General features: G+C 44.2%; 1 protein-coding gene and 1 long non-coding RNA gene across 3 annotated transcripts in view; one reads left to right on the top strand and one right to left on the bottom strand.

Moving 5' to 3' along the window:
- LOC106021012 overlaps window positions 1–26,473 on the top strand; it is a 52,777-nt gene that overhangs the window by 16,672 nt on the left and 9,632 nt on the right. The window contains exon 3 of the long non-coding RNA XR_001196384.3: window positions 25,196–25,270. This is a non-coding gene — a long non-coding RNA (uncharacterized LOC106021012). The remainder of the gene's footprint in view (window positions 1–25,195; window positions 25,271–26,473) is intronic.
- Shld1 (shieldin complex subunit 1) overlaps window positions 17,431–26,473 on the bottom strand; it is a 63,212-nt gene continuing 54,169 nt past the window's right edge. For both annotated transcript variants that reach the window (XM_005068667.4, XM_040746348.1), the window contains exon 3: window positions 17,431–18,245. In XM_005068667.4, the coding sequence (XP_005068724.1) occupies window positions 17,800–18,245 (446 nt within the window). In that variant the 3' untranslated portion in view covers window positions 17,431–17,799. The remainder of the gene's footprint in view (window positions 18,246–26,473) is intronic.

Below are 26,473 nucleotides of genomic sequence, written 5' to 3'. Positions count from 1 at the left end.
AATTGTATTATTACAATTTCTCCATCGTGTGTGTGTGTGTGTGTGTGTGTGTGTGTGTGCTCGTCCATGTGTGTGCCACAGTATGTGAATGAAGATTAGAGGACAGCTGGCTGGAATCATCAATATCTTACCACAAAGTCTCAGGGATTGAACTTGGAATGACAGACTTGGCAGAAATTGCCTTTCTCCACTGGCTCAAGCTTCAAGTTTAAGAGTAGACAGTGAAGGAGGGTGAGAAAGGCTGAGAAAATGGCTAAGTTGGTGATGGCACTTGCCAAAAGTCAGATGACCTGAATTTGATTTGATCCTCAACCACCCTGTGGCAGAAGGAGATAACTTACTCAAAAGTTGTTTTCTGATCTGCATGTACGAATGCACATGCAAACCCATCAATGTGTGGTGTTGCCTGCGGACCAAGAAACTGCTCAAGGCAACCTACTAAGGCTCCTTTTGGTGGATTCAGGTGACCCTGGAATATTTTAGTTTATACTAAAGGCGGATACTTAAGAATAAGAAAAAATGATGAAAACCAGACAGATATCAGATTTCAAGTCAAGCATGGTGATGCACTGCTGTAATGCTATAAATGGGCAGATGGATCAGGAGTTCAAGGCTAGCCTGGGCTACAGATCTAGAGCCTTCTTAAGAAAAACAAGAAAGAAAACAAATAAACCAGACCATTAATATAAGATTGCATAGAAGACACTGGATGAGTCTTTAAACCCATTCAGGAAGTGTCAGTAGGATGTTCATATTCCAGACATACTGACAAAGTGTTTCTACATTAACCAACACATCAGCCTCTCTTGGACATTGCCAAGTTTCCCACTCATAGCTGATGCTCAGTTTAGGCTAATAATACTCACGTTCTTGAAGGAAGCCCATCTCCTTCCCCAGAGATGGTAGAGAAACATTCTATTCCATCAAGATCATGGTTCTGGGGATACGACCCAGTGGTAGGGTGGGCTGTTCAGGTGTTCAGGCCCTGAGTTTGAGACTAACACCACGACAAAGAAGCATTCATGAGTTTCTACCTATACAAGAGTCTTCATGGTAAGCAAGCTGTTAATCTTACCCAAACAGTTAGATCCAACAAGAACCAGCTGAAAGCACAGTAACTGTGGACTGTAGTGTTTCCAAGCAGCCAGGCTTGCTGAATGAAAGGAGTAAGAGTCAGCCAGTGAGCATTCCTTCAGTGAAAAGCTAATAAGTTATTGAGCACAGTTGAATGACTAACCTTGCAACACAGTGGGGCATTACCAAGCAGTCAATAAAGAGGTAAGAAATTTGTGCTAATTTGAATTTTGATTTTGGAAGTGGAAGACATATGTTCTGATGATTGATTCTGGAAGCTTTCTTCTGGAGTTTGAATATGCAGTGAAAATAAATAATGGGGATGAAAGTGAATTCGGGGTACCCAATGATGAGGGTGACTTTTCCAGCCTTTTGTGTCCTCAGATTCTGTGAATTCCAGTTTTCATTCCAACTGGCAGCAACTATCTCTATATTGAAGGGCGTTGTCTGGTAGCTAAGGTCTGAACAGTTCAGTAGAACTGAAAATGAGTGTCTCCCTGGATTTTACTTTTACCAGACTGACAGGAATTGGTGCTTACAGCATCCTGACCCCCGTTTGTGGAACATTAAGATGTGTTACACCCATTCATGCTGTGGAATATTTGTTTAATGATGCAAAGATATGTTGCATTCTTTTATGTTGCATTTGTTTAACTCTGTAAAGCTGTATCACTTTGCCTGTCTAAAACACTGATTGACTGGCCTAATAAAGAGCTGCCTCGCCACTAGATAGGCAGGAGAAAGGATAGGCAGGGCTGCTAGGCAGAGAGAATAAATAGGAGGAGAAATTTAGGTTTGAGGGATGAGTGAGGAAGAGTGAGAAAAGGAGGAGAGGATGCCAAGGGCCAGCCACCCAGCCAGCCACAGAATAAGAAGGAAAGAAAGATGTATAGAATAAAGAAAAGGTAAAAAGCCTAGAGGCAAAATGTAGTTAAAGAGAAATGGGGTAATTTAAGTTAGAAAAACTGGCTAGAAACAAGCCAAGCTAAGGCTGGGCATTTACAAGGAAGAATAAGTCTCTGTGTATTTATTTGGGAGTTGGATAATGGGCCCCCAAAGAGTATAGAAACTAAGTACACTCACACACACACACACACACACACACACACACACACACACACACGCACGCACGCACGCACGCGCGCGTGCGTGTTTACTTTCTGCCCTGGCTGCCAGCCTCTCCCCGTAGGATTTACCTCTAGTGCCCACTTGCTTGGTCTTGACTTCCAGGCTCCATCTCAGTGCCTTATCTCTGCAAGAAGAAAAACAACTTTCATTTGAGTTTGCTCCTCAGGGTCTGTTTCTGAGAGGAGCCCAAACTGGACTCACAGGATTTGAAGGTCTTCCCAGCTCATTATTTTATACTGTGAGGTCCACTGAGACAATCAGAAAGCAGAGGAGACCATTATCTGTCAAACACTGACCCCAACCCAGAAAATTAATTCAAGGGCACCTTTTCCCAGTAACAACAAAGCTCTGAGCCTTTGGAAACTGCAGTCACAGTGTCAGCTGCAGCCTCATATTACTAAGTCACACAACCCTGTTTTCCATTACGGGATCCGAGAGCCATCAGAAATACACTGAAGGGGATGGGCAGAATTCTTGTCTCAACAAATTTGAGTTCCAAGTCTGCCCTGAGCCAATCTGCTGGCTGGTAGCCTGGTGTGCTTTCATGTGCAACTATTAAGCACTAACAGAACCTTTGGAGAAAAGATGTTAATGCTCTCACTGAGGTTTATGCAAACCCATGGAGATACATCGTGCTTGATTTGCCTCTATAATTGGGCCAGATGACAGTAAGGGTGACACCAAAAAGAAATTGTTTCTTCTTTAATGAGGTTAAAGCTTTTGCAGATTTGGCACTCAAAATACTGCTGCTTGTCTGGGGACAGAATGCATCCGGGAGAGGATGATAAGGAGTGCCCTGGTAGCAACTGTAGGCTCTGCTAACCAACTTCAAGTGGCAGGACTTTTAGTTTAGTTTACTACTCCACAGAGGAGGGCCAGAGTTAGGGACATACTATCTGGGGTGTCTCTGAAGTGTGTCTTTGGCTGTGTCCCTACTGTGCACACATTCACATATCTTACCTGTTTTTAGAACCCTGAAATCCATTCTTCTGGCTAATTCTTTTAGCAACTCACGGTCCTTCTACCAAAGTCATCCAGAGTTCATTTCTCCCCCCACGAAACCCAGAACCTGGACAGACAGGGACATTAATAGCCCATAATACAGCCTCTTCTGGGCTCTTATGCAGGGAGGATATAGGTTGGGATGTGGTCTTTTGCTCCCTCTCCTTTAGGGGTACCTGTTTGGGTGGAGCTCCACCTCGGGGATCCAAGCCCTACCTAATCTCAGAAAGCCCAAGAAACAGCGGCTCCTCCCCTAGAGCTGCTCAAGACCACACCTACAGCCTCTTACAGAAACGCCATGTGATTTTTCAGGTTCCTTCTCCTCATCTTCTCTCTGGGGGCTGGGAGACCATCTGGAAGCGTTCCACTCATTAAACCTGGACTTTTAATTCTTAATTTGGCTTGGTACAGAAACCTTCCAGTCTCTCTGCTTAACTGTGTAGCCTATGTTCCTATTCTAAAGCTCTGTGATTTCACATTCTGTGCTGGCCAGTTCAGATTCACAGCTAACAGTGATTCACCACAGTCAATGCTAATGGGAAGAATGGGATAGGAAAGAAAAATCCTTGTGTAAAAACCAGAGAGATTTGGTCCAGATCAAACTTTACGGTGTCCTAAGTCACTAAGTTCGCGTCAGATGAAAGAAGTGACTACACCTGGAGAACATCGCTTTGGTGTCAAGGCCACGAAAGACCGAGGTTCATAAAATGTTCACAGGTGACTACATCATGGAGATGACATCATCTTGAGAGGGTCCGATACTTTTACACATAGCAATCTAAGTTCTGTAGCTTGTTAACATAAATGGGCGGCGGGGCTTTGTGGACAGGAAGTCATTTGTTTTTCAGCCTTCTCATAAGCAAAGGAAAGATTGCACTGTAGTAAAATGCAGGGAAAAAAGGTTAAAGAATTAAGGATCAGGAAATCTTTGGTTGATGGCAAACCATTTGTTTGGAAAGTGGTTTCGAAATAGCTTTTTGATATAAAAATTAAAAGATTTATTTTGTTATGCATTTACGTGTGTTTGTGTCTGTGGAGACCAGAGGGATGGAGATCCCTACAGAGCAGGATTTATAGGGGTTGTGAATCACCAGAAATGGGTGCTGGGAATTGAACCAAGGTCTTTTCCAAGAGCAGACAATGCTCTGAACCACTGAGCCACCTCTCCAGCCCTCAGTACAGTTTTGAAAAGAAAGGAAAACTACCACAGTTTAGAAGGTGCTTCTGGAGTACATCAACCACATGAAATCATGAGTCTTTATTTGGATCCTTATTTCAGTAGTGAGAAGGCATCTTTGAGAGAACTGGGGGAAACTGAACATAGGCAGAGGGTTAGCTGATGCCAAGGAACTGGCTGTTTCCTTGGAATATTAGTGGTAGTGTGGTTGAAAAAGAAAGAAGAGTTCCAGGGCAGCTGAGGCTACATAGAGTGATACTGTATTAAAACCCAAAACAACAACAAAAAGAAACCAAAAGTCAAACCCCAGCTTGTCAATAAGTTTATGTACATGTTTTAAATGCATATGCTTACATCTAAACAAGAGTACACACATATACATGAATATTTCAAGTAAAATAGCATAGACATGCTACATAGAGCCCACAGCTCACATAGGGACTGTATGTAATGACTGAAGTCAAGGCTTTTGGTTTTATAAAGGAAGTTTTAGGTAAACAAGCAGTAATTTGCTGGAGAATGGGCTTGGTAGGTCTGTATTATATAACCAACTCTGATTATGTAACAGACTGCTTTCAGCCATGGCTTCTGTGAGATGCTACTTCTGTCTTCATAGCACTCAACCCAGGGCTGCAGAGTAAATGGTGTTTAATAAACGTGGGCTAATGGACTAAACTCAGGAAATGAATTGTTATGAAGAGCAGTTTAATTTTCCATGCACTTAACTCCATGCTGCTCAATCAATTTGAAAAGAACAGGCTCCCTCATTGGAGATTCGTCACAGTGTTTGAGCTTGAGGGGATTTGAAGCTGTGCTCATGTCCTCACTTGGCAGAGGCAGAAATGAGGACCCGAGGGGTTAGAGGACATCCTGTTTGTTAATGGTATGTTGCCACTTCACACCCTCAGTTGGACAGTCCCTTCTGCCATGTTAGTGTTCAAAGGGCATGAATCTAACTCCTGCTTTAACTGATTGCTCTTAGCTTTGAAGGTCTGCAGTTTTCAGCTAAGAATAGAAAGTTGTTGGAATGCTTCTCCAAGATACCGAGCAGGAGACATGAATATAAAAATTCATGTCCTGATTAACTTTTACTATCTCCGGTCCCTGCCTGGTGTTGGCAGGGTAAGCTAGGGAAGAAATGTGCATGAGCTAGGAGCTGAAAGATGCCCTGCTGGGTAGGATAATTGTAGTTAAGTTGGTTAGGTAGAGCCCTGGTGATAGAGGAACAGAATGGCTTTGGAAGGGCATAGAAAAGGCAGAATAACTGGGTAGGAGACCGCATGGCCTTCACCTTGTTAACATTTAGGAACTTGGGAGCCTCTGTGGGGGAATATTTGGAAAGATCCTGTATATGCTGGACAAGGAGGGAGGATGAGAACGGTGGCAGGGAGAACCTAAAGGGGGGCTTAAGCAGATGAAAGTGTGAAGCAGGTGTAGCCATTGGAAAGAAAAGGCAAATGCAAGAGTTTGGGGGACTTTTTGTTTTGTTTTGCATGTTTGCTTGCTGTTGTTGTTTAGATAAAAAAAAATCCTTCCTAGTGTGGGGTGGTAGGGGCGTACGCCTTTAATCCCAGCACTTGGGAGGCAGAGGCAGGTGGATCGTTGTGAGTTGAGACCAGCCTGGTCTACAAGAACTAGTTCCAGAACTAAAGTTACACAGAGAAAGTCATCTCAAATAACAAAGAAAAAATCCTTCCTCTCCTTTACGGCAAATTCTCTCAAAAATGGCATTCAATGATTCATGTCTCTGCATTCATGCTCTTACAATAGTCCTTTCTCATAATGCCTCTGAACTTGACCAGGTACCTTACTTTGGCCTATGAGTCATTGGTAAATATGATGCAAGGAGAGGCTTAAAGAATGCTTTGTGTAGTGGGAGTGGAGTAAGCCCTTGGAAATTGCCCTCCACACGATGATCTGGTCAGGAGCTGGACTCAACAGACAGACATTCATGTAAAGGTCATCTCAGACTGTCCAGCACCAGTGAATCAACAACTGCTTAGCCAATCATGACATAACCTGGTTACCCTTAAAAAAAATTTTTCTGAGACAGGGTCTGTTGAGTGAAGCCTTTTCCTTGCCAGCCACTTTGGTTTTTCCCCACCAGTCACCTGGACTCTGCTGCGTTGTAGTCCCCAAATAACACACAAGACGCTGTATTAATTATGAAGCTGTTGGCCTTACCTGTTTCTTACTGGCTAGCTCTGACTTAAGTATTTACTCCATAATTGTTAATCTAAGTATTTCTCTTACCGGAGAAAAGGGTCCGGACTTTTTACCCCTAAGGCAGCTACATGATGACTCCCTGTGTTTCTCGTTCCCCGAGTCCTCTTTGACTCCTAGTCCCACCTATCTTGCTTCCCTATTGGCCAACAGTGCTTTATTCAACAACCAATAAGAGACAGATTTCAGAATGACATTTCCCATCAAGGGTCTATGTAGCCCAGGTTGGTTTTGAACTCTCCACTTTCCTGCTTCAGACTCCTGAGTGCTGGGATTGCTGATAAGTACTACCTAATGCCTGGATCGTCATTGTTAGATTGAATTTATTTATTATTATCACTTTATGTGTACTAGTGTGTGTGCACACCTGCCACATCATGTGTGTGGAGTTCAGAGAACAACTTTGGGGAACAAGTTCTCTCCTTTCACATTTATGTGGTTCCAGGGCTCAAACTCAGACATTCAGACTTCAATGGCAAGCACTTTACATTTGAACCCTCAGACCTTCTTTGGTTTTTAAAAGTGGATTTTAAATTTTGTTGTAAGTGTATATCATCTGCACCTATAAGAAATAATAGACATCCTGCATATTCTTTACTCCATTTGCTTTACTGGATTCATTATGCAACACTATAGAATAATATAACAACTAGGATATTGCTATTGGTAGATGATATTGGTCAGATTTCTCCACTTGCCTTCTGCTGGGTGCAGTTTTATCATATGACAATATCACACAGTGATGTTGGTGATTTGAAAGGTTTATTCAATTTTATCTATATTTGGAAGAATCAACTTTTAGTTTCACTGTATATTGTTTCCTAGTCTAGTTTCTGTTGCTGTGATTAAACCCTAGCCAAAAGCAACATGGGCAAGGAAAGGTTTTACTTAGCTTGCAGGTCCATCAACAAGGGAAGTCAAGGCAGAAACCTGGAGGCAGGGACTGAAGAAGGAATTACGGAGGAAGGCTGCCTTCTGGCTTGCTTGCCCTGGCTTGCTTTCTTATACAGCCCAGGCCCATCTGCCCATAGATGGCATTGTCCACAAGTGTGCCGGGCCCTCCCTCATCAATCAACAAACAAGAAAACACCTCACACACATGCGCACATGCCGATCTGTTGGAGACAATTTCTCAGTGGAGAACTCCTCTTCCTATATATGGTTAGACTTGTGTCAAGTTGACAAAAAAAAATCATGTGTGTACACACACTCATGAGTGCACTTGCGTATGTGCATGCATACACACACACAAACACACACACATACACACACACATACACACACACACACACACACACACACACACGTTTTTATGGTGCCTGTCCTTATTTGTAGCTCTGACTCTGCTTCCTTTAGATGTATTTTGCTTTTCTTGGGGTACAAACTAAAAATTCTGGATTTGCTTTCTTCATTTTTAATGTGTTTATATTTGTGAATTCCCCAGTCAGCACTGTGTTAGATGTGCTCTATTATTAGTTTTCCTTTTCTGTCTTCTTTCTCCCCTTTGAGAATTTGCCCTTGACTTGTTGGTTATCAATATATTGTTTCCTTAGGAACGGGCTGTGAAACTTCCAATGTTTGAAGATAATCTGATGTTTTCTGCTGGCTCCCAGTTTAACTCATTGATAGGGACTGTTTACAAAGACTTGTTGGGATTTGAGGATGACTGAGCCATATTATTATGGGCAATGATTGCTGGTCATTGCTGTAGCTTCCACTGTGGAGCTTGGGAATGTTAAGTGTGGAACAAAGGGGTCACACACATTTCTACCTCATCCTGTAACTTATAAAGAGTTTGGGGCACTATTTGCAAGCATATACACTGAACATTCATTGATCTGTAGAAGCCTCATGAAGCCTGAGACAAAGCAATGGTCTGCTAATTTGAAAATTTAGACCCCCAAATGCTGAGTGATTTGCACAGTGGCAGGACCAAATCTCAAACCTAGGCCTTCTTGTCTCCATATTCCAATTTCTTATCAGGTCATACCTACTTCCTGGGTTTAGACAATGGAAGCAGAGGGAAGAGGAGGAGATGGACAGAGATGGGTTTGGTGGGGTTCACTTATTTTAATGGATGGACTGCATGTACAGGTATTTGTTTGAAGAAGCAGAACTGTATGTAACTGCACAACAGAAAATGAAGCAGGAAAGGAGCAGGCGGGAGATGTTGGATGGGAGGGAGAGGCCAAGGCAGGCACTATTGCATCCTTGCTAGTAGAGATAACAGCACACATTACACAAAAACGTTCCTTGCAGCTCCCATAGCACCTTGCAGTGGGCACTGAAGATCTCATGGGGGGACTTACAAAGGCAACTGGAAAACACCCATGGTTTAATATGCACGCATTGTAGTCTCATGAGCTAGCCCAGGGAGGTCCGGGCATCTGACAGTAGGTTCTGAGGCTGAAGGTAAGCAGGGAGTGGCCAGGGATGCCAAGTCTGCGTCTTCTGCAAATGCATCACCCACAGAAATGACACATACAAAGATTTACTTGTAATGACTTGGGAGTTCTTGGTAAAAGCACTATCGTTGGTGCACAGCAATGAGAGAATGAGACCAGTACATTTCTAATCCACAGATGGACCTTCCCTGGTCCACAAGCGTATTTTCTGAGAGAATAAGTTTATACCAATGTGACCCTATTGACAAGGATGAGTTCTCCCATGCACAGGGAAGGTGATTTCCACATGGGAGAAAGCAGAGTCTGAGATCTAGACACTACAAATAACTGCGTGGTGGGGTGGGGGTGGGGCAGGAAAGCAATAAACAAGTGTGCTGAGCCCAGATGTGGCAGAAGAGGAGGTTCGATATTTATTGAGGTCTCCACAGACCTCCAACACGCTAATGAGGTTGATTTGACCTGCTTCATTTCATGTCTATTGAAGTATTTTAAGGTAATTACATTCTGGTATTTTATACATAAGCCCTTTCCAGATGTCTCTAAAGCATGAGAATGTTGGGGACCAGGCCTCAGTAAATTTCTATTTCTCATTCCACGGCCACTTCCCAGAACTCAGGCCCCTACCCACAGATGAGCCTGGTGCCATAGAGATAACCCATCACTTAACAATGCTTCCTTAAATGAGGGGATATTGGAGGGGTTGGTGGGAGGGTGTGGGAGGGGAGGAGGGAAAGGGAGAGGGACCTGGAATTGACTTGTGAAGCAACCTTGTTTCTAATTTAAATTTAAATTTAAAAATAAAAAACAATGCTTTGTTAACACCTGCACTCCCTGGTGAAATCTCCATGCTCATCACTTATCAAACATTTCCTGCTTCTGACAGCCCCCTGCCCCATTCCTCAGCGCCTCCCGTCTAACAACCTCTTACATTCCTCTGCCCATCCCATGCCACATTCCCCTATATGAGCTTGTATGAAATCCTCAGTAAACGGAGCTTGATCAGCCCTGTAGTCTTGCTCCCACTCCTTGTGTCCCCTGTCCCTCAAGGATAGCCCACATTGACTTGTCCCCACGGGTCGGGGCATGAGGACATGTTTCTACATCTTGTTTGGTAGGCAGAAATGTTTGAGTGCTGTGTTTTATGGACCAAGTGGGCTAGGCGTGGTGAAGGTGAGATGTGGAGACATTCAAACCACATGTTGCCTTATGTGTCTTTGGTGTGATTAACTCCATAGTACAGAAAGGAAACCTCTCCCAATGGTTCGGGGAGGTGAAGAGAAGAATAGAAGAAGTGGTCTGGAAAGGTCTGTCTTAGGGCGGGACTCTCAAAGGGGAAGTAGTTGGATATAGGAAGGCCACTAGGAGTGAAGGATGGTATTCCAGACCAGGGAGTTCAATGTGGAGCTGAGACCATCTTAAAACCTGTTAGTTCTCCATGCTTCACTTTCCCCATCTTTGAGGCAGACACAGTGAGAATTCAACTATACTATCTTAAACCATGCTGGCCACAGGGATGGCATGTGGCAGAGGTCACCACTAACTGCCTCTGTTTTTCATCTGTTTATCTAATTACAAAGGAGATGTACACTTTCATAGTAGAGTGTTTGCCTCTCAGTTTTTTCCTTTTATTCTTTTCTCATATAAAATATCCTGACTAGAGTTTCTTCTCCCTCTACTCCTCCCAGTTTCTTCCCATCTTCCCACCCATCCTGACTGACTTCCTTTCTGTCTCATTTTTTAAAAACTGACTTCTAAGAGATAATAATAAAATAAGATAAAGAGAAACTTACACATCAGAACTGAACAAAACAAACAGAAGGAAAAGAGGCCAAGAAAAAGCTCAAAAAAAAGAGACCCACTCATTTACATGCTCAGGAGTCCCATAAAAAACACTAAGCTGGAAGACATAACATACATGCAAAGAACCTATAAGGTAAAAAGAGGAGAAATACTATATAACTAAACTAAAATAAAATTTAAAACAAGAGCCCTGACACATTGTGAGACAAGTTACCTCCAAAGATGCTGTTCAGTTCTTTCTCTGTTGGCCACCTACTGCTGGGCATGCAGCCAACCCTTTGCTGAAAGGTTCAGGCATTACACTGGCCTGCCCTGTTACCTGGCAGGATGCACTCAGGCAGCACTCTGGTCAGCCCAGGGTTCTGTGAGAACCACGCAGGTGCAAAGGACCCCTTTAAAGGACTGACCCCCGCCCGCTTACGCTCTCTTTTACTCTTGTCTTACTCTCATCATCTCGTCCTCTTTAACTCGTCTTCCTCTCTCTTCTTCTCGTCTTTCTCTCTCATCCTCTCTCATCTTCTCTCTCTGTCATGTCTGTCTCTCCCCTTTTGGTCTCGCTATAATAAACTATGATTAATAAGCTCTCCATGGCTTGTGCTCCATCTATCGCGCCGGTCCTTATTCCATATTTAACAACATTTTGAGTAGTCCGTTTCCCTATGAGACCCCATTGGAGGAAATTACATTTTCAATTGTAAGTGATTATCAATTAGAGATTACTTCTGTGTTAGTGATGGGGCATGTGTCCACTTCTCTTTTTAGCTCTAGGACCCCTACTGGGGCAGATCCATGTGCATGCTGCCTCAGTCTCTGTGAATTCACATGATCCTGATACAGAAGGCCTGTTGTCTTGGCGTCCCTCACCCCCTCTGGTTCTTTACACTCTTTTTGCCTCCTCCTTCACTACCCCCTCAATTTTATGTGTTTGACTATAACCTCATGATTTTGCTGTCTTCATGACAAAATGAGCCTAGGATTGAATCGCTTGACTCTCTTTCCCCTCTTTGTCACCTCCTAGTTCAAAATGCTCACATCTTTTCATAGCCCCTTCTCTTAGAGCTGTAGCTGGCTCAACGCACTCCAGCCTCCCACAGAAAATCGCAGCCTCTCTGCTTCCCGCCACAGCTCCTCTTTCCCTGGGCAGACACATGTTTGCCCTTCTTGTACTGCGTCACTTCGCGGGGCAGGTGCCTGCCACATTTACTGAAGAAAGCCTTAGCCTTGGAGATTTTAGCTATGTTCACTGGGTTTGCAGGCACTGGAAGAAAGAAGAAAGAGATGAGGCTAAAATGCAAGCCCATGCTTTAACTTTTATGTTTCAGGACGATTGGTCTTTTCTTGTTTGCACTGCCCTCTGTTTTGGGAAGGACTTCTCATACCAGTTATAAGACATTAACTATAGTGTCATCTGTAACTCATTGTGTTCTTTTCCCATTTAGATAGCTAATCCACAAGGAATCTATTTTTGTATATAATTTGAGGTGAGGCTCTCACCATTTATTAGGTATTTAGATAATTCACTCTTAATTTTTTTATAGATTTTTTATGTGCACATGTGCACCACATGTACGCCTGGTGCCCGTGGAGGTCAGAGCCCCCAGAACTGGAGTAACTAGCAGTTGTCAGCAACAACGTGGGTGCTGGGAACAAAACCCAGGTCCTCTGCAAGACCAACAAGTGCTCTTAATTGATGAGCCCGCTCTCCAGCTCTTAGATAATTCATTCTCAACCAGAACGTTGAAATGCTATCTTTAACACATTCTTAGTTTCCAAAAGTATTGCAACCTATGTCCTTACTCTCTTGTTAACTCCTCAAAAATTTCCTGTTGTCCTGAGCTACAAGGCTACATCTTGCTTCTTAAATTCATCTATACTTTATCCTTTGGAGCTGTCCTTGGGTCACACAGGCTCTCCTCTGTCTGCTGCTTCATATTCATTCCAGGGGGACTTCATGCTAACTCTGCATATTCTGTCCCACTGCTGGATGTTTGGCCTCTTTGTCATGCCTTTTTAAAATGTTTTATTAGCATACAGTAGTTATACAGAGGGCTTCATTATGTCATTTTCATACATGTACATAATATATTTCAGTCATGTCCAACCCTCCCCATTACTCCCTCTTGTTTCTGTCCCTCTCCCACGGATCCTGTCCACTTCCCAACTAACTCCTGTCTGCTTTTTCTTTTTTGTAACCCAGTGTCATTAGAGTTGTTTACAGGAGTACAGACATGAACACATTGAGGACATATACACCATTTTCCTAGCAATATGTTCATATTTTTCCAGTTTTCCTCCTTGGTTGTTTGCAAGAACTCTGTGTGTTGAAAATTTTCACATCCCAAGTTTTATTCGTGTGTGTGTGTGTGTGTGTATGTGTGTGTGTGTGTGTGTGTGTGTGTGTGTGTGTAAGTATGCATGCATATGCACCAGGACAATTTTGGAGATCAGAGGAAAACATACTCGAGTCAGTTCTCTCCTCCTGCTATGGAGTCCTGGGGATTAAACCCAAGTAGATCATCACACCTGACAGTAAGTACGTGTTGAGTCATTCTTGCCAGGCCAGAAGACAATTTCATCAAAATGTCTTTGAACTTTTTAGACTTTTCTTTTTTTAAAGCAATTCTTAGAAAGATTCCCCCATTCCAAGCATCCCTCTCTCCCCATATGTGTGTGTATACTATATATATGGATTACATATATATGTATATATCTCACACTCTCATAATTTAGATTTTTTTTACCCTGAAGCCCATCTAGAATATATTTTGATTTAAGATGTGCGATGGGGAACCCAGGTTTTCATTCTGACTTTCCCTTTCCCAAAGTAAGAAGTTCATCATTCCAAAAACATTGCTGAGAGCTCTTTGTCTTACATTTTCTTCTCTTCTTCCTGTGTTGGTGATGAAGCTAAGACCATGTGCATGTTACATAAGTGCTCTACACCAAGCTACATCCCCAGTCATGCCTACTTTGAAATGTCACTTTATCATGCTTTCAATATGCATATATGCTTGTCTTATTTAGTGTTTCTATTGCTGTGAAGATACACCATGACCATGGCAACTTTATAAAGAGACAAATTTAATTGAGGTGGAGGCTTACATTTCAGAGGTTCAGCCCATTATCATAATGGTGGGTGATGGGGAAGTCCTTCTGTGTATATGTCAATAAAGCACTGTTGGCCAGTAGGGAAACAAGATAGGTGGGACTAGGAGTCTAGGAGGATTCTGGGAAATGTAGTGAAGAGAGTCATCACCATGTGATCATAGGGAAAGGATGCATGAAGCTGTGTCCTTAGAAAGATAAGTCCTTATAAAAATATATATTAGTAATTACGGGTTAATAATCAAGTCAGAGCTAGCCGATAAGAAACCAAGCAAACAGCCAACAGCTTCATAAGTAATAAATTGTCTTGTGTGTTATTTGGGAGCTGAAAGCAGCAACAGGACCCAGGCAGCGGGCAGGAAGACTAAAGGTTACGGGCGAGGAGCATGGTGGCTTGCAAGCAGACATCTTGATCAAAAGGCAACAGGAAATAGGCTGTCTCATTGGGTGTGGCTTGAGCATATATGAGACTTCAAAGCCTTCCTTCACAGCGACACACTTCCTCCAACTAGGCCACACCTCCTAACAATGCTACTCCCTATGGGGGTCATTTTCCTTCAGACCACCATACTGCTTATACTTATTTATAGACTCAACCCTTTCCTTTGATGCATCTACTTTTATATTGGTACTGCTTCAATTACTAGACAGAAAATATTTTCCTATATGATATTGCTAGTCTTTTAAATTGTCTGGCCATTCATGCATGCTTTTCTTTTCAAAATAACTGGCACTGTGGCAAAGAGAGGCACAGGTAGCTTGAAGCATGGATGTCTTCTGCACTATTCTACACCACCCCGCAGTTGCCCACAGCCCTTTCCTAGAATAGTCTATACCACTGTATCTGGAACTTACGGAATTTGGGGGCACACCATTTTTCTAACTTGATGCATCTGGTGTCACCTACTCTATGATTAATTTTTATTATATCAGCCTTTTACATTTTAAGTATTTATATTAAGCTGACCCTACCAGTTATGTAAGACCATGGATTAGATGTAGTATTTGTATTTTCCTAGCTTATTGAACTGAGTAGATTAGCAATGAAAGAACCACTGTCCATGAGTTTGTTCAGTTTGTGTGCTACCAGCACCCTGAGCAAACTGGTCAGTACCAACTGCTCTCGTCAGCTCCACAGACGGAAGTCTTCCCTTAGCTGCTCTCGTCAGCTCCACAGATGGAAGTCTTCCCTTAGCAGGAACCACTGGGCTCAAGGAAGATTCTGGTTGCACAGGTGGGTTCAGCTGTGAGAGTTACTGAGACATTCACACATAGGCTATATGCACTTTTGTGTGTCATTGTGACCCAATACCACATTAAAATAGAAGAAGAGCCTTCACAAGTTTAAAAAGAATTCCTGCTTTTGCACTGTTTTGAAATTACTGGTAATAAGATCTGTCACATGTTCCCTAAAGGAGCTCATGGAGGCTGGGCTATAACTCAGTAGAGGAGTGCCGGCTGAGCAAGTGCAAGGTCCCAGGTTTCAACTCATGAGTCATCGGGAGAAACAGACTAATGTCCTGCACACAGTACAGACACCTCAGATGCAGCTGGCACTGCTCATCTTCAGGATTTGGTGTTTCTGGAACACAGTGACCCTCACAAAAGCTCTGTGGGTCTGGAAAACATCACAGATGATATCATAAGTCCCCTCACCATGTTCATGAGCTGATAAGATGTCATGAACTTACCCCTCGGTGCTGAAACAGGCCATACTGCCAAAGGCCTGGACTGCAGTATTCTTATCTTAGTCCTTATTAAAGGTTCACAGAGATGAATGGAAAATACCACTCTATCCTCACAGAAATTGAATTAAGGGGTAGGGCCACAGGGAATCAAATATCTTGTACTGGCCTGTCACAAATGCTTAGCCAGACTTAAGTGGACACACACCATACCCTGCACTACCCCAGGGCAACCCTGGCTTTCACTCTCCTACACTCTGCACTGTCAGAGGTTTCCTCTTGCTGAGCTCAGTGAAGCTTAGACATTCTTTGATATTAAAATCTCCCTTCAAAATAGAAGCCACTACTTTCCAACATGAAGATTCAAATTGGTTTTTTGCTGTCCATTAAAAACAAGCATAGAATAATCCAGACCCCCCCCGCCCCGCCGTTGATAGCCATGGAGACGAACTGTGCATCTCCCTGTGGCCAGATAATTTTCACCACTCTCCAAGGGTGTCTACTGGCAGGCTTCAAGTTAAAACAATAAAGTCAGCAACCGTCACATGGAACCTGAGGTGTGGGTTTGAACTTGCACCAGTTGCATGATTGTTGGATGGAGCGGTAGATGGCGGCCTGTGAGAGGGGAAGCTGGAGCCCCGTTGGTGAGCACTTCTCAAGGTCCCATTCACTCAAATTCCTACCACACGGAACCCCTTCTACTGTGTGCCTCCACATTCCCACGTGGAAGTGTCTCGCCTCGGACCTTCCCTGAACAGGAAGCCTACTCACACACGTAGAACCCCTCCATGTGTGCCTCGGCATTTTTCATGGAAGACCCTCCCTGAACTGGAAGCTTGTTCATACCACTACTTCTTTTTATGCTTCTTTCCATTCAAGAGTCCCCAAGAGACTCTGCGGTGTACTGACTTTTAGTGTGCACTTGTCAGCTGCCCCATTTGCATAATCCACTTTCTGAAAAGCTTTGGCCTCTTATGCCAATTAAACGTCACCTCAAGTTTCTCAAAATCTAAGTGCATAGAGTTGCCAGCTTTTGCTGTTTCTCCAAATGAGGGAAACAAGCCTCTCTACTGATGTAATTTGCTTGAAGAACTCTATGAGGCTTCCAATCACTGTTTCAGAGTTCCTGGTGCCAGCTGACGTAATTCTCAAACTGGGGCTCGGGATGCAACCCGCAGAGTGGAGCATCTGCCAGTGCAAGCCTGGACTAGCTATTTAAAGAGCTCCCTGTCAGGCTGTGCACCTGCCTGGACGACAGGCACAGGTGATGGCAAAGCCCTGCTCTGAGCAAGCGTTCGCACTGGAGCTCAGGGCACTGGAGCAGGAATGGGGGCAACCCTTCAGACGATGACAGAGGGTGCTGCCAGTAGACAGAGGGCAAAAACAACAGGAGAGGGGAAAGGAGCCTCGGCAAAGCATTCCCCTTAAGCACAAGTCGGCAAGGCCCCACGGTTACACCCTTACACATCAGACCTGGTGGGTGGTCCAGTGCTGTCTCCTTGCTTTCCATGCTGCAATCTAGTGGAGCTGAAGAAGCCCTTTTATGTGTGAAGTTTAGCTTTGTAGATGGCCCAAGGGTTCCTTCCCCACGGTCAATATAAAACGGAATTCTGGCTTTGGAGGGAAGCCAAGGGTATGATTAAGATGTGAAGTGGTATCTGGAAATGTTTTTAAATCTTTACATTGCTTCAGGTAAATTAACTGGCCCCCATTTATGGCTCTGTATAATTGCTACCCTTGATTCAGCACAGAAATGTGTCTCCTCAGAACACTCATCTCCAGAAGCCTGCTCTCCAAGGCTTGTTCTCCCAGGAGTAGGCTGAGTCAAGGATGCAGATGTAAAGGTTTATTAAGAAAAGACCAGAGACACCAGGAGGTGAGTGGGAGGAGGGATGAACCAAGCAAGGAATTGATTTCCTGGCCTGGACCCCAGGAGATCATTCGGAACACAGACTAAGGCAAGGAAGCTGGGCAGGGACTCAACGCTAGTTGAGTCAGTAGCAGCCTTGGCTAAGGCAGGTGGTGGGTGGCACACCTATAGTCTTACTGGATCCCTAAACCAGGTGCCAGCCTCTACCTGTAAAGCTTGTAGCTATCCTGGCTGGAAACAGGAGGCTATCCGGAAACCCCCTCAGGGACTCTGAGGGCCAAGCCGCAGCACCTCCCCCTCCAGCCTTGCCGACTTTCATGCCAGCACCAGCTAGGAGTCTTTCATTACCAGCTGCTCCAAGAGGAAACGAGTGATCTCTCTTGACAGCCCTGGGGTGGGCTCTTTGTCCTCCAAAGAGTTGCTTCCTTCCTCCAGAGGGTAGAAGCGGGTTTCCCTGGAATGGCATTGTAAGATAGAGCAGCCATCCCGGTTGAAGATGACTCGCGCCATCTGGAAACTGCGGAGAGCGTACTTTTGACTCTCCTGGCCCTGGAGTTCAGAGATTTTCTGAGACAGGCACTGACACACAGGGGCAGAGAGCTGATCCCCAGAGCCTGGCAGTGGATGGGCAAATGCTTCATAGAATCTGTCCAGCGTTTCCCGAAGTCCATCCTCCTCTTCACTGGTCTCCAGCTGGCCTTTCCCAGAAGGATCAAGCCGGAAGTTCTCAGAGTCCCAGGAGTCCTCCTTTTGCTCAGTGTTTACAGAACTGCTATCTGCAAGACAAAACATATTTCAATACTCAGACAGGCAGTCAAAACCATCAGAAATTGGGCTGGTGAGGTGGCTCCGTGGGTAGAGGTTTTTGCTACACAGTTGGCCTGAGGTGGATTCCCCAGAGCCAAAGTCAAGATGGAAGGAGAGAACTGACTCCTGCAAGTTGTCCTCTGACCCCCACATGCACATGGTGGCATGTCCTTCCTACAACATCATGCACACACACAATAAAGGTAATTTTTTAAGACCAGAAAGCAAACCAACAGCACAAAAGCCTCTCTTCAGCTCAACACTCTACTACTCCCAAGACACTGAGGACATTTCCCATCATCCTCAGGTTACACCACACGAGGACCAGGAGTTCCTTATTTTTCTTTTATGTGTACAGGAGTTTTGCTTGCATGTTAGCCTGTGCACCACCAGCATGCAGTACCTAACGAGGCCAGAGGAGGGTGTTGGATCCCCACGACTGGAGTGTGGTACTTTGAATGAAAATGGCCCCTGTAGGTTCACAGGGAGTGGCACTATTAGGAGCTGTGGCCTTTTGGAGGAAGTATGTCACTGGGAGCAGGCTTTGAGGTTTTTGATGCTCAAGCCAGCTGATCTGGATATGGAACCCTCAGCTACCTCTCTGGCCCCATGCCTGCCTGAGTACCACCGTGCTTCCCACCATGATGACAATGGACCAAGTCTCTGAACTTGTAAGCCAGTCCCAGTTAAATGTTTTCCTTTATAAGCTATGGGGTCTCTTCACAGCAACAGAAACCCTGCCTAAGACATGGAGCTACAGATGGTCATGAGCTGACGTCTGAGTGCTGAAAACTGAACCTGAGTTCTCTGGAAAACCAGCCAGTGCGCCTAACTGCTAAGCCATCTTCCCAGCTTGGATCAAGAGTTCTTAGCCTAGGGTTCCTGTTTACAGACTCATGGAGACTGAAAAAAAGTCGTATCATTACTACTTTTCACCTGAAATTTAGCATTTCCTTCTATGATGAATGTAATTCATAAAATGCAGCCTCTGTGGACAAGGGAGTGGGGGTTATTGAAGACTGTGAACTCTCAGCCCCCAGTACAACTGTTTAATCCACCTAATTATGGCATTTCATACAGCCTGAACAGGGCAAGATACACTACTTTGACATTACCAGCTATTAATCCCAATATTAGATGTTGTCTACGCCATTTATTTAAAAGTATATTTCACCATTCATTTGTTCTTTTATAAATGCTTACATAGTAGCCATTGGAGTGTGTGTGTGTGTGCACACGCGCGCACACACATGCATATAGAGATCAGAGGATAACCCACAGAAGTCAGTTTTCTCCTTCTACCATGTGGTACCCAGGGATAGAACCCAGGTTGTCAGACTTGGCTACAAATTTTATTTTTTATTAGTGAATTCAAGGAAAGATTATGCACAAATGACTCTCTATATCCTGTGCTCCTTAATCATAGGGAGAGAAGAGAGAGAGGAAGGAAGACAAAAACAGAAAGGTAAGGAAATGTCCCTTCCCTCTGCTAGGCCAGTCATCCTCCCTGAGTTCCTCCCAGCAACCTTATCCCTGGGCAGAAGCCCCTGGTGGCTAGAAAATGAGGGAGGTAGCTGCTGGCCTTCCTAGTCCATATATCAGAGGAACATAGGGGATGACCTTGCAGCTTGTATTCTTTGTAAGTGCCGAGTTCATGCAAACCAACAAAAGACTGCTATCTACAGGAGGAGAGCCAAGGAGCAAGGAGTGTCCCAGAAGACCCTGGGAAAGCTGAGAAATTCCTAAAACTTCCCTCCTGAGGTTTCACACCTAGAGCTCCAAGAACATGGCATGTCCTTTCAACAGCTGCCCAATATACCCAGACACACAGGGTTCATGTTTTCATGTGCATTTCATTTTACTATTAGTAAACTAAACACTTATGGGTGTTTTGTTTGCATATATTGTCTGCTTACTTGTATGTATTTGGTGCCTAATGAGGTCATTGAAAACCCTGGATCTGGAGTTACAGATAGTTATGAACCAGCAATGTGGGTGCTGGGAACTGAACCTGGGTCCTCTGCAAGAGCAGCCAGTGCTCTTAACCACTGAGCCATCTTGCCAGCCTGGTACTATGAGGTGTCTACAAAAGAGCCTAAAAACTGGCTCATCTCCTGTGTTTTTCATGCAAATGTCAAGCAGACTGCAATTTATCTTCAAAGAAACAACCCTCCTCTTGAGAAGGAACAAAGACATATGGCCTGAGTATATTCAGTTCTGTGAATGCTGCCTCCAGGCTGTCCAGTCTCTGATTCTCTTTCAGTTGTGTCTTGCAGCAACCACACACTCTTCTCTCTCATCATGCAGCCGCTATGGCCCTTGGGATGCCACTGCCTCCTTGGCAGCAAGTGAAGCTGCTACTTCTCCTCTCCTGATGCCCTCCCTGCGTGTGGGACAGCAGCGGCTCTTCATAGCTCCACTCACTGCTGTACTTTTACCCTTATGTTTAAACACTACCTCAGTCTACTTGTGGATATACACAGATTTACTGGGCTCTCAAATGGGAGCAGTAATACCTTCTCTGCAAAGAGTCTGGGAAGTGATTACAAAATGTTACCTATATTATATTATTTAAATATAATATTTAGCCATATTACATTTAACCCTGATACTGAGTAGGGTCAAGGATATAAACATCCTACAGTGTATAGGGCAGTCCCATATGACATCCCCAGTAGCCTGCTCCTTCCAGAACAGGAGTATTGCCTCCAAAAATGGATTGTGGGATGAATGGACCCACTGTACAATAGCACGTTGATTTGCCTTGAGCATCCCATGGTACCCTTATTATGAATCCCCCTTCCTGTTGGTACCCAGTCATACGGGGCATTGTCCTTCCTCAGACCATGAGCTAGAGATTTTTATTATTGTTGTTAATCTTAGCAGGAACAAATGATTCTGTACTATTTAAGTGGAACTTTTCTTATTTTAAAAATTATATTAGGTGTGTGTATGTGTGTGTGTGTGTGTGTGCACGCGTGCAAGAATGGGACTGAATACACTGTTTCCATGGATAACAACATCATTTGAAGTATATTAGATGCTATTGCCTGAAAATGAAGGACCCTGCTCTGTGGTGCTACACCTCTCTGTTCTGGATCTTGGACCTTTTTCTTTTCTTTGCTCCTCTTACTAGCCACACCCTGGAGAAGTGGCCTGAGGGAAGGTCTGATGGGCACTCACACCTGTCTGCATCGCTACCTGGCTTCTTTCGTGGCCCTGACCACATTCACTGAGCAGTTCCTTAGAAGCCCTGCATGTGGGGTTCCTCTGCATATGAGTCAGTCCATTTGTTCATTACTTAAAGGAGAAAAGGTTCGTTTTTGGCTCAGAATTTCAGTCTCCTGACTCTGTTGCCATGGCAGAGTATCATGGCAACAAGTGAGTGGCAGAGGAGGCTGCTTACGTCACTACAGACAGAAACCAGAGAGAGGAAATAGGAAGGGGCTGTGACCAAGACAAACTTAAAGGCAGCCTCACCCCCCCCCAACTACTAGAGCAAGTTTCCACCTTCCACAGCTCTACCGCCGGCCAATAGATGATTCAAAATTTACATTTCTCAACAGATATAACAATGCTCGTGGCCTCACAGACACACCCAGAGGTGTCTTTCATTAAAGAGGTGTGCTTTACTGCTGTGGTTTGAATGAGAAATGCTCATCTATTTAAACACTTGACCCCCAGTTGGTAGCACTGCTCTGGGAGATTATGGAACTTTTAGGGGTTGGAGCCTTGTGAGATGGTGTGAGAATTATCACGTTTTAATCAAAGGCAGTTAACCTTGCAAGGACGAAGTTACTGAACCCAAACTTTCCTCTCCCCCTGTGTATCTACAAACCCATCACAACTGATTGTGATATCAAGCTCCTGCCAATGGAATGAGAGGCAGTCACCTCCCATGTTGTGTGTGGGGGGGGGTGGAGGTGGGCAGTCTCTGAAATCACCATGGCCAGGAGGGCAACAACCTGTGGGAGGCAAGACGGTAGCTCTGTTCAATGTGACTCAGCTGGTGTTGGCTCGAACTGCGAGAGTCTGACCTCTGTTCAACATGACTCAGTAGCTGGTGTTGGCTCGAACTTTCAGAGTCTGACCTTGAGTAATTTGTTTGACGCATATTTAGGCACTGCACGATTTGGAAAAAACGTTTTCTGGTGATAACTGACTCATTCCCCTGTGCACAACAAAGCTTAAGATATGACGACACAGAAACTCTTCGTAAAGCACCAGGGACATCTTCCATAAAGACAGGTCCTGTAGATTGAGAAAGCAGGCTCCAGACAAGGGTCTGGGGAGGGTCCAGTGTGGTTTGGCCACAATGATAGTACAAGGGCCACCAGGCTATTAGCCATATCCCCAGACTTCTGCATGGAAACCAGGTTATATATCTTCCCCTTTGAGGAGACAATCCCATGTTTTTAACATTCCTGGTTCCCCTAGTGTTTATCTGTGAGCACAAAGACCTGCATGCCTCCAACACTATGTCAGGGATAAAGGACAGTTGCCCTGGTGTATTGCTAGGTTTGGCTTTTGGTGTACCATTTTCAAGATGATTGTCTTGCCCAGATACTTTCACTTTTGTGTTCGTTTGTGCAACACAGAGAGTATTCTTTGTTTCTCACAACAGGCTTGGGTTGTAGACTCTCCCTACTTCTATTCATTCTCCCAGCTTCCTGCTCCTGCTACCATGCTTCTACCATGGTGGACTCATCCCTCCAGAACCACAAACCAAAATAAATGCTCTGGTCTAAGTTGCTTTTGGTCATGGCATTTTATTATAACAACCAAAAAGTACCCAATGTATATAAGCTAATTTCAAAAGCAATCCTCACAAAAGAATCCCAAAATCAGTTCTGAGCCACCCCAGGCAACAATCTAGACAGATTTCTAAACTGTTGCCTTGCAAGGGAGATTTCAGTTCTGGCCTTATAAAGGTTCTTGGTCAAAGATCTGGAACCAGAATGTCTCCTTCCTGGCAGAAGAGATGCTTGCCAATTTAGGAGACGGGCCGTATGACCTTGGGCAAGTTACCCAACATCTTTGAATCTCATGTTTTCACTTATACAGTAACAGCCTATAACCTAGACAACAGGACTGCTGTAAGCACTGAGTGAGCTAGTAACATAAAGCCTAGTACATATCAAGTGCTTGAGGAATAAAAGATACTTTGCTATTATTGCCATAGTAACAAGAGCAGAACCCACAGCAGAGTTGTTACAACTGGAAATCATGGGGTTTGTCATTTAACATCTGGAATTTTAAATGGTAAATTGCACATGCCCATGTTATATCTCCTAGGCAGATAGATGCTATGGTAAGAAAAGGTATCCTTGTAGCTGCTTGCCCATGCTATGAAGGGATGAGTCACAGGAACATTACCCAGCTCCCAGCAGAAGGACTATGGCTACTGGCAGGTCTCAAGAGCACCCACTGCAAAGCAATCGTGATCCCAGTGTGGGTGGAAACAGCAGGTGCCTTAGTGTGTGGGAGAGTCACACACAGAAGCCCAAGCTGGTAGAGCCCTCCAGCAGTTCCCAAACTACTTCCCCCATAAGACCCCAAAAGACCAGCACCAGAGTGGGTGAGACTGAAATGGTTATGGGTAGGTTTCCTGTGTTTCAACCCCAGCTGCAATCTCTGTCTTTATGCTCCCAAGAATTCATATGGGTGAATAGCTTAATTAGAGCCAGCCAGGAAGCAAGGACACAGCCATTAGGAAGAGAGTGGCTTGGAGAGAGGCTCAGTGGATAAAAGTGCCTGGAGCTTTTGCAGAAGAGCTGAGTTCGGTTCCCTATACCCATGTTGAACAGATCACAGCAATTTGTGCTCTAATTTCAGAGGACCTAATGCCTTCTTCTGGCCTCAGAGAGCAGATGGACAGATGGAGAGACAGACAGATGATACACATACACACAATGAATGAATGAATACATAAATTAATCAATAAATTAATTAATTAATTAAATAGGAAAGAGTGGGTTGAGCAGAGGCAACAGCATCCATCTTGGCAGATGTGAGGGGTAATACTGTCAACCTGACAGCGTCAAGGAGGCAAGCCTCTGGACACACTGTGACAGGTTATCTTTTTTTAAAAAAACGTAAATATTAATTTTTATGAGTGTTTTGCTGCATACACACACACACACACTCTGCAGGTGTGCCTGGTGCCTATGGAGGTCAGAAGAGGGCATCAGTGTCCCTAAAATGAGAATTAGAAATGGTTGTGAACCATATGTGAGTGTTGGGAACTGAACCTGAGTCCTCTCCAAAAGCAGTAAGCAGAATCATCTCTCCAGACCTGGGAGTGGTCACAGCATTTCCTGGCCCCAGGCCCTGGACAGTATAAGGAGGAGGATGCTATCTGAATGTCAGCATCTTCCTGACCACAGACACAACGGGAGCAGCTGTTTTAATCCTGCTTCCAGGACTTCCTTGTCATGATGGGCTGTATCCCAGAAACCCTCCTTCTCTAAGGCACTTTTGTCAGAGTAGATTATCACAGCAACAGGAAAGTAACAGGGGAGCAGGCACAGGGCATGCTCCATTCTCCCTGTGGCCCCTGCCCCCTCTGCCTCCCCCAGGAGGAAAAAAGCTCTGGTGTTCACAGAAGGACTGCTGATGAGTCAGAACTGTGTGGAGAGTTAAATTTAAACATGCTCAACAAAAGGGGGAAATATGACTCCTCAGCCCCTCCTCCCTCCACTTACCTGCTCCACTGGAGCTGTGGGAAAAGCCCCAAACAGAATTAAAACTTATATAATCCAACCCAGGAAGAAAAGTGTTGTAGGCAGCAGAGACATAAATGCAAGCCAAGATTGATTAAATGACAGAGGACACAGACTACAAGGGATCCACAGGGGACGGGGATATATTTATGTTAAAAACATTTCCAACAACTTTTATGTTGTTTTTTATTATCCAGGTCTTACTATATTGCAAATGCGAGTCTCAAACTCACTGGCTGGAGTTACTGTCCTGCCTCAGCCTAAGACAGCAGGTGAGATTCACTTTAACTTTGCACTAATATGGTGTGTGTGTGTGTGTGTGTGTGTGTGTGTGTGTGTGTGTGTGTAGGTTGATGTCAGGTGTCTTACTTGATTATTCTACACCTTATTTTTTGAGGCAGAGTCACTCACTGAATATGGAATTCATTGCTTTTGCCAGGTTTGTGGGGCAATGATCTGGAGGGATCTGCCTGTGTCTATTCTCCTCCCCTCACTGGGCAGGGGTGACAGGTGCCACTGTCCCTAGACATGGATGCTGTGACTCTGAACTCAGGTCTTCATGCCTGCCTGGAGGGAGAGAATCAACTTCTTAAAGCTATCCTCCAACCTCCACATGTGCATTGTGACACGTGTGTGAATGTGTGCTTACACACACAAAATAAATAATGTTAAGAATGAATAGGTAAACAAGAAAAAGAAGCAAAGGAACAAAGAACATGTCCAATTATAGAAAAATTATAACAAATACCTCAGGAAATGGATAAGACAGAAAACTAGATACTACTGGAAGGAGAATTTAAGAATAGAAATCATAGTTAAAGATATTACTCAGAATTTGGTAGAGAGATAAGCAAATGGAAACAAAGCTAAATGCTAGTAAGTAAAGGTGAGAGTCTAGCAGGCATCTAATTGGAACTCCTGAAAGGGACAGTGAGAGTAGGAGAAAGGCAACATACAGTGTTAAGGACTGGGATTTCTCAGAACTGATGAAAAATACAAGTCCTTACGTTTAACAATCACAGTGTTTTATAAGCAGGATAAATGAAAGGTAACCTACTGGGAGGCAGGAGGTAAAACTGTAGATTGGTGAAGGTAAAGATAAAAAACCCTGAACCAACTAAAATGAAAGGACATACCACCCATAAATGACTGGACTTAAGTTGGATGAGATGCACACACAGCATCAATGCAAGCAAGAAGGCAACAGATAATAAGACCTTCAGGGTTCTGCCAGAATAATTACCAGGGGCTGGAATGTAGCTCAGGTGGTAGAGTACTTGCCTAGAACCCACAAGGCCTTGAGTTCAATCCTCAGAACTCCATACAACCAGATGTGGCAATCCATGCCTGTGATCACAGCTTCAGAGAGGAGGAAGCAGGAGAATTCAGCTGCGTAATGAGTCTGAGGTTAGTCTGGGCTACATAAGACCGAGTTTCAAAATAATAACAATAATAAGCACCACTATCAACAACAG

Source organism: Mesocricetus auratus, unplaced genomic scaffold (genome assembly GCF_017639785.1).
Source record: "Mesocricetus auratus isolate SY011 unplaced genomic scaffold, BCM_Maur_2.0 Super-Scaffold_100004, whole genome shotgun sequence".
Classification (NCBI taxonomy): domain Eukaryota; kingdom Metazoa; phylum Chordata; class Mammalia; order Rodentia; family Cricetidae; genus Mesocricetus; species Mesocricetus auratus.
This window is presented reverse-complemented; position numbering and strand designations above follow the sequence as displayed.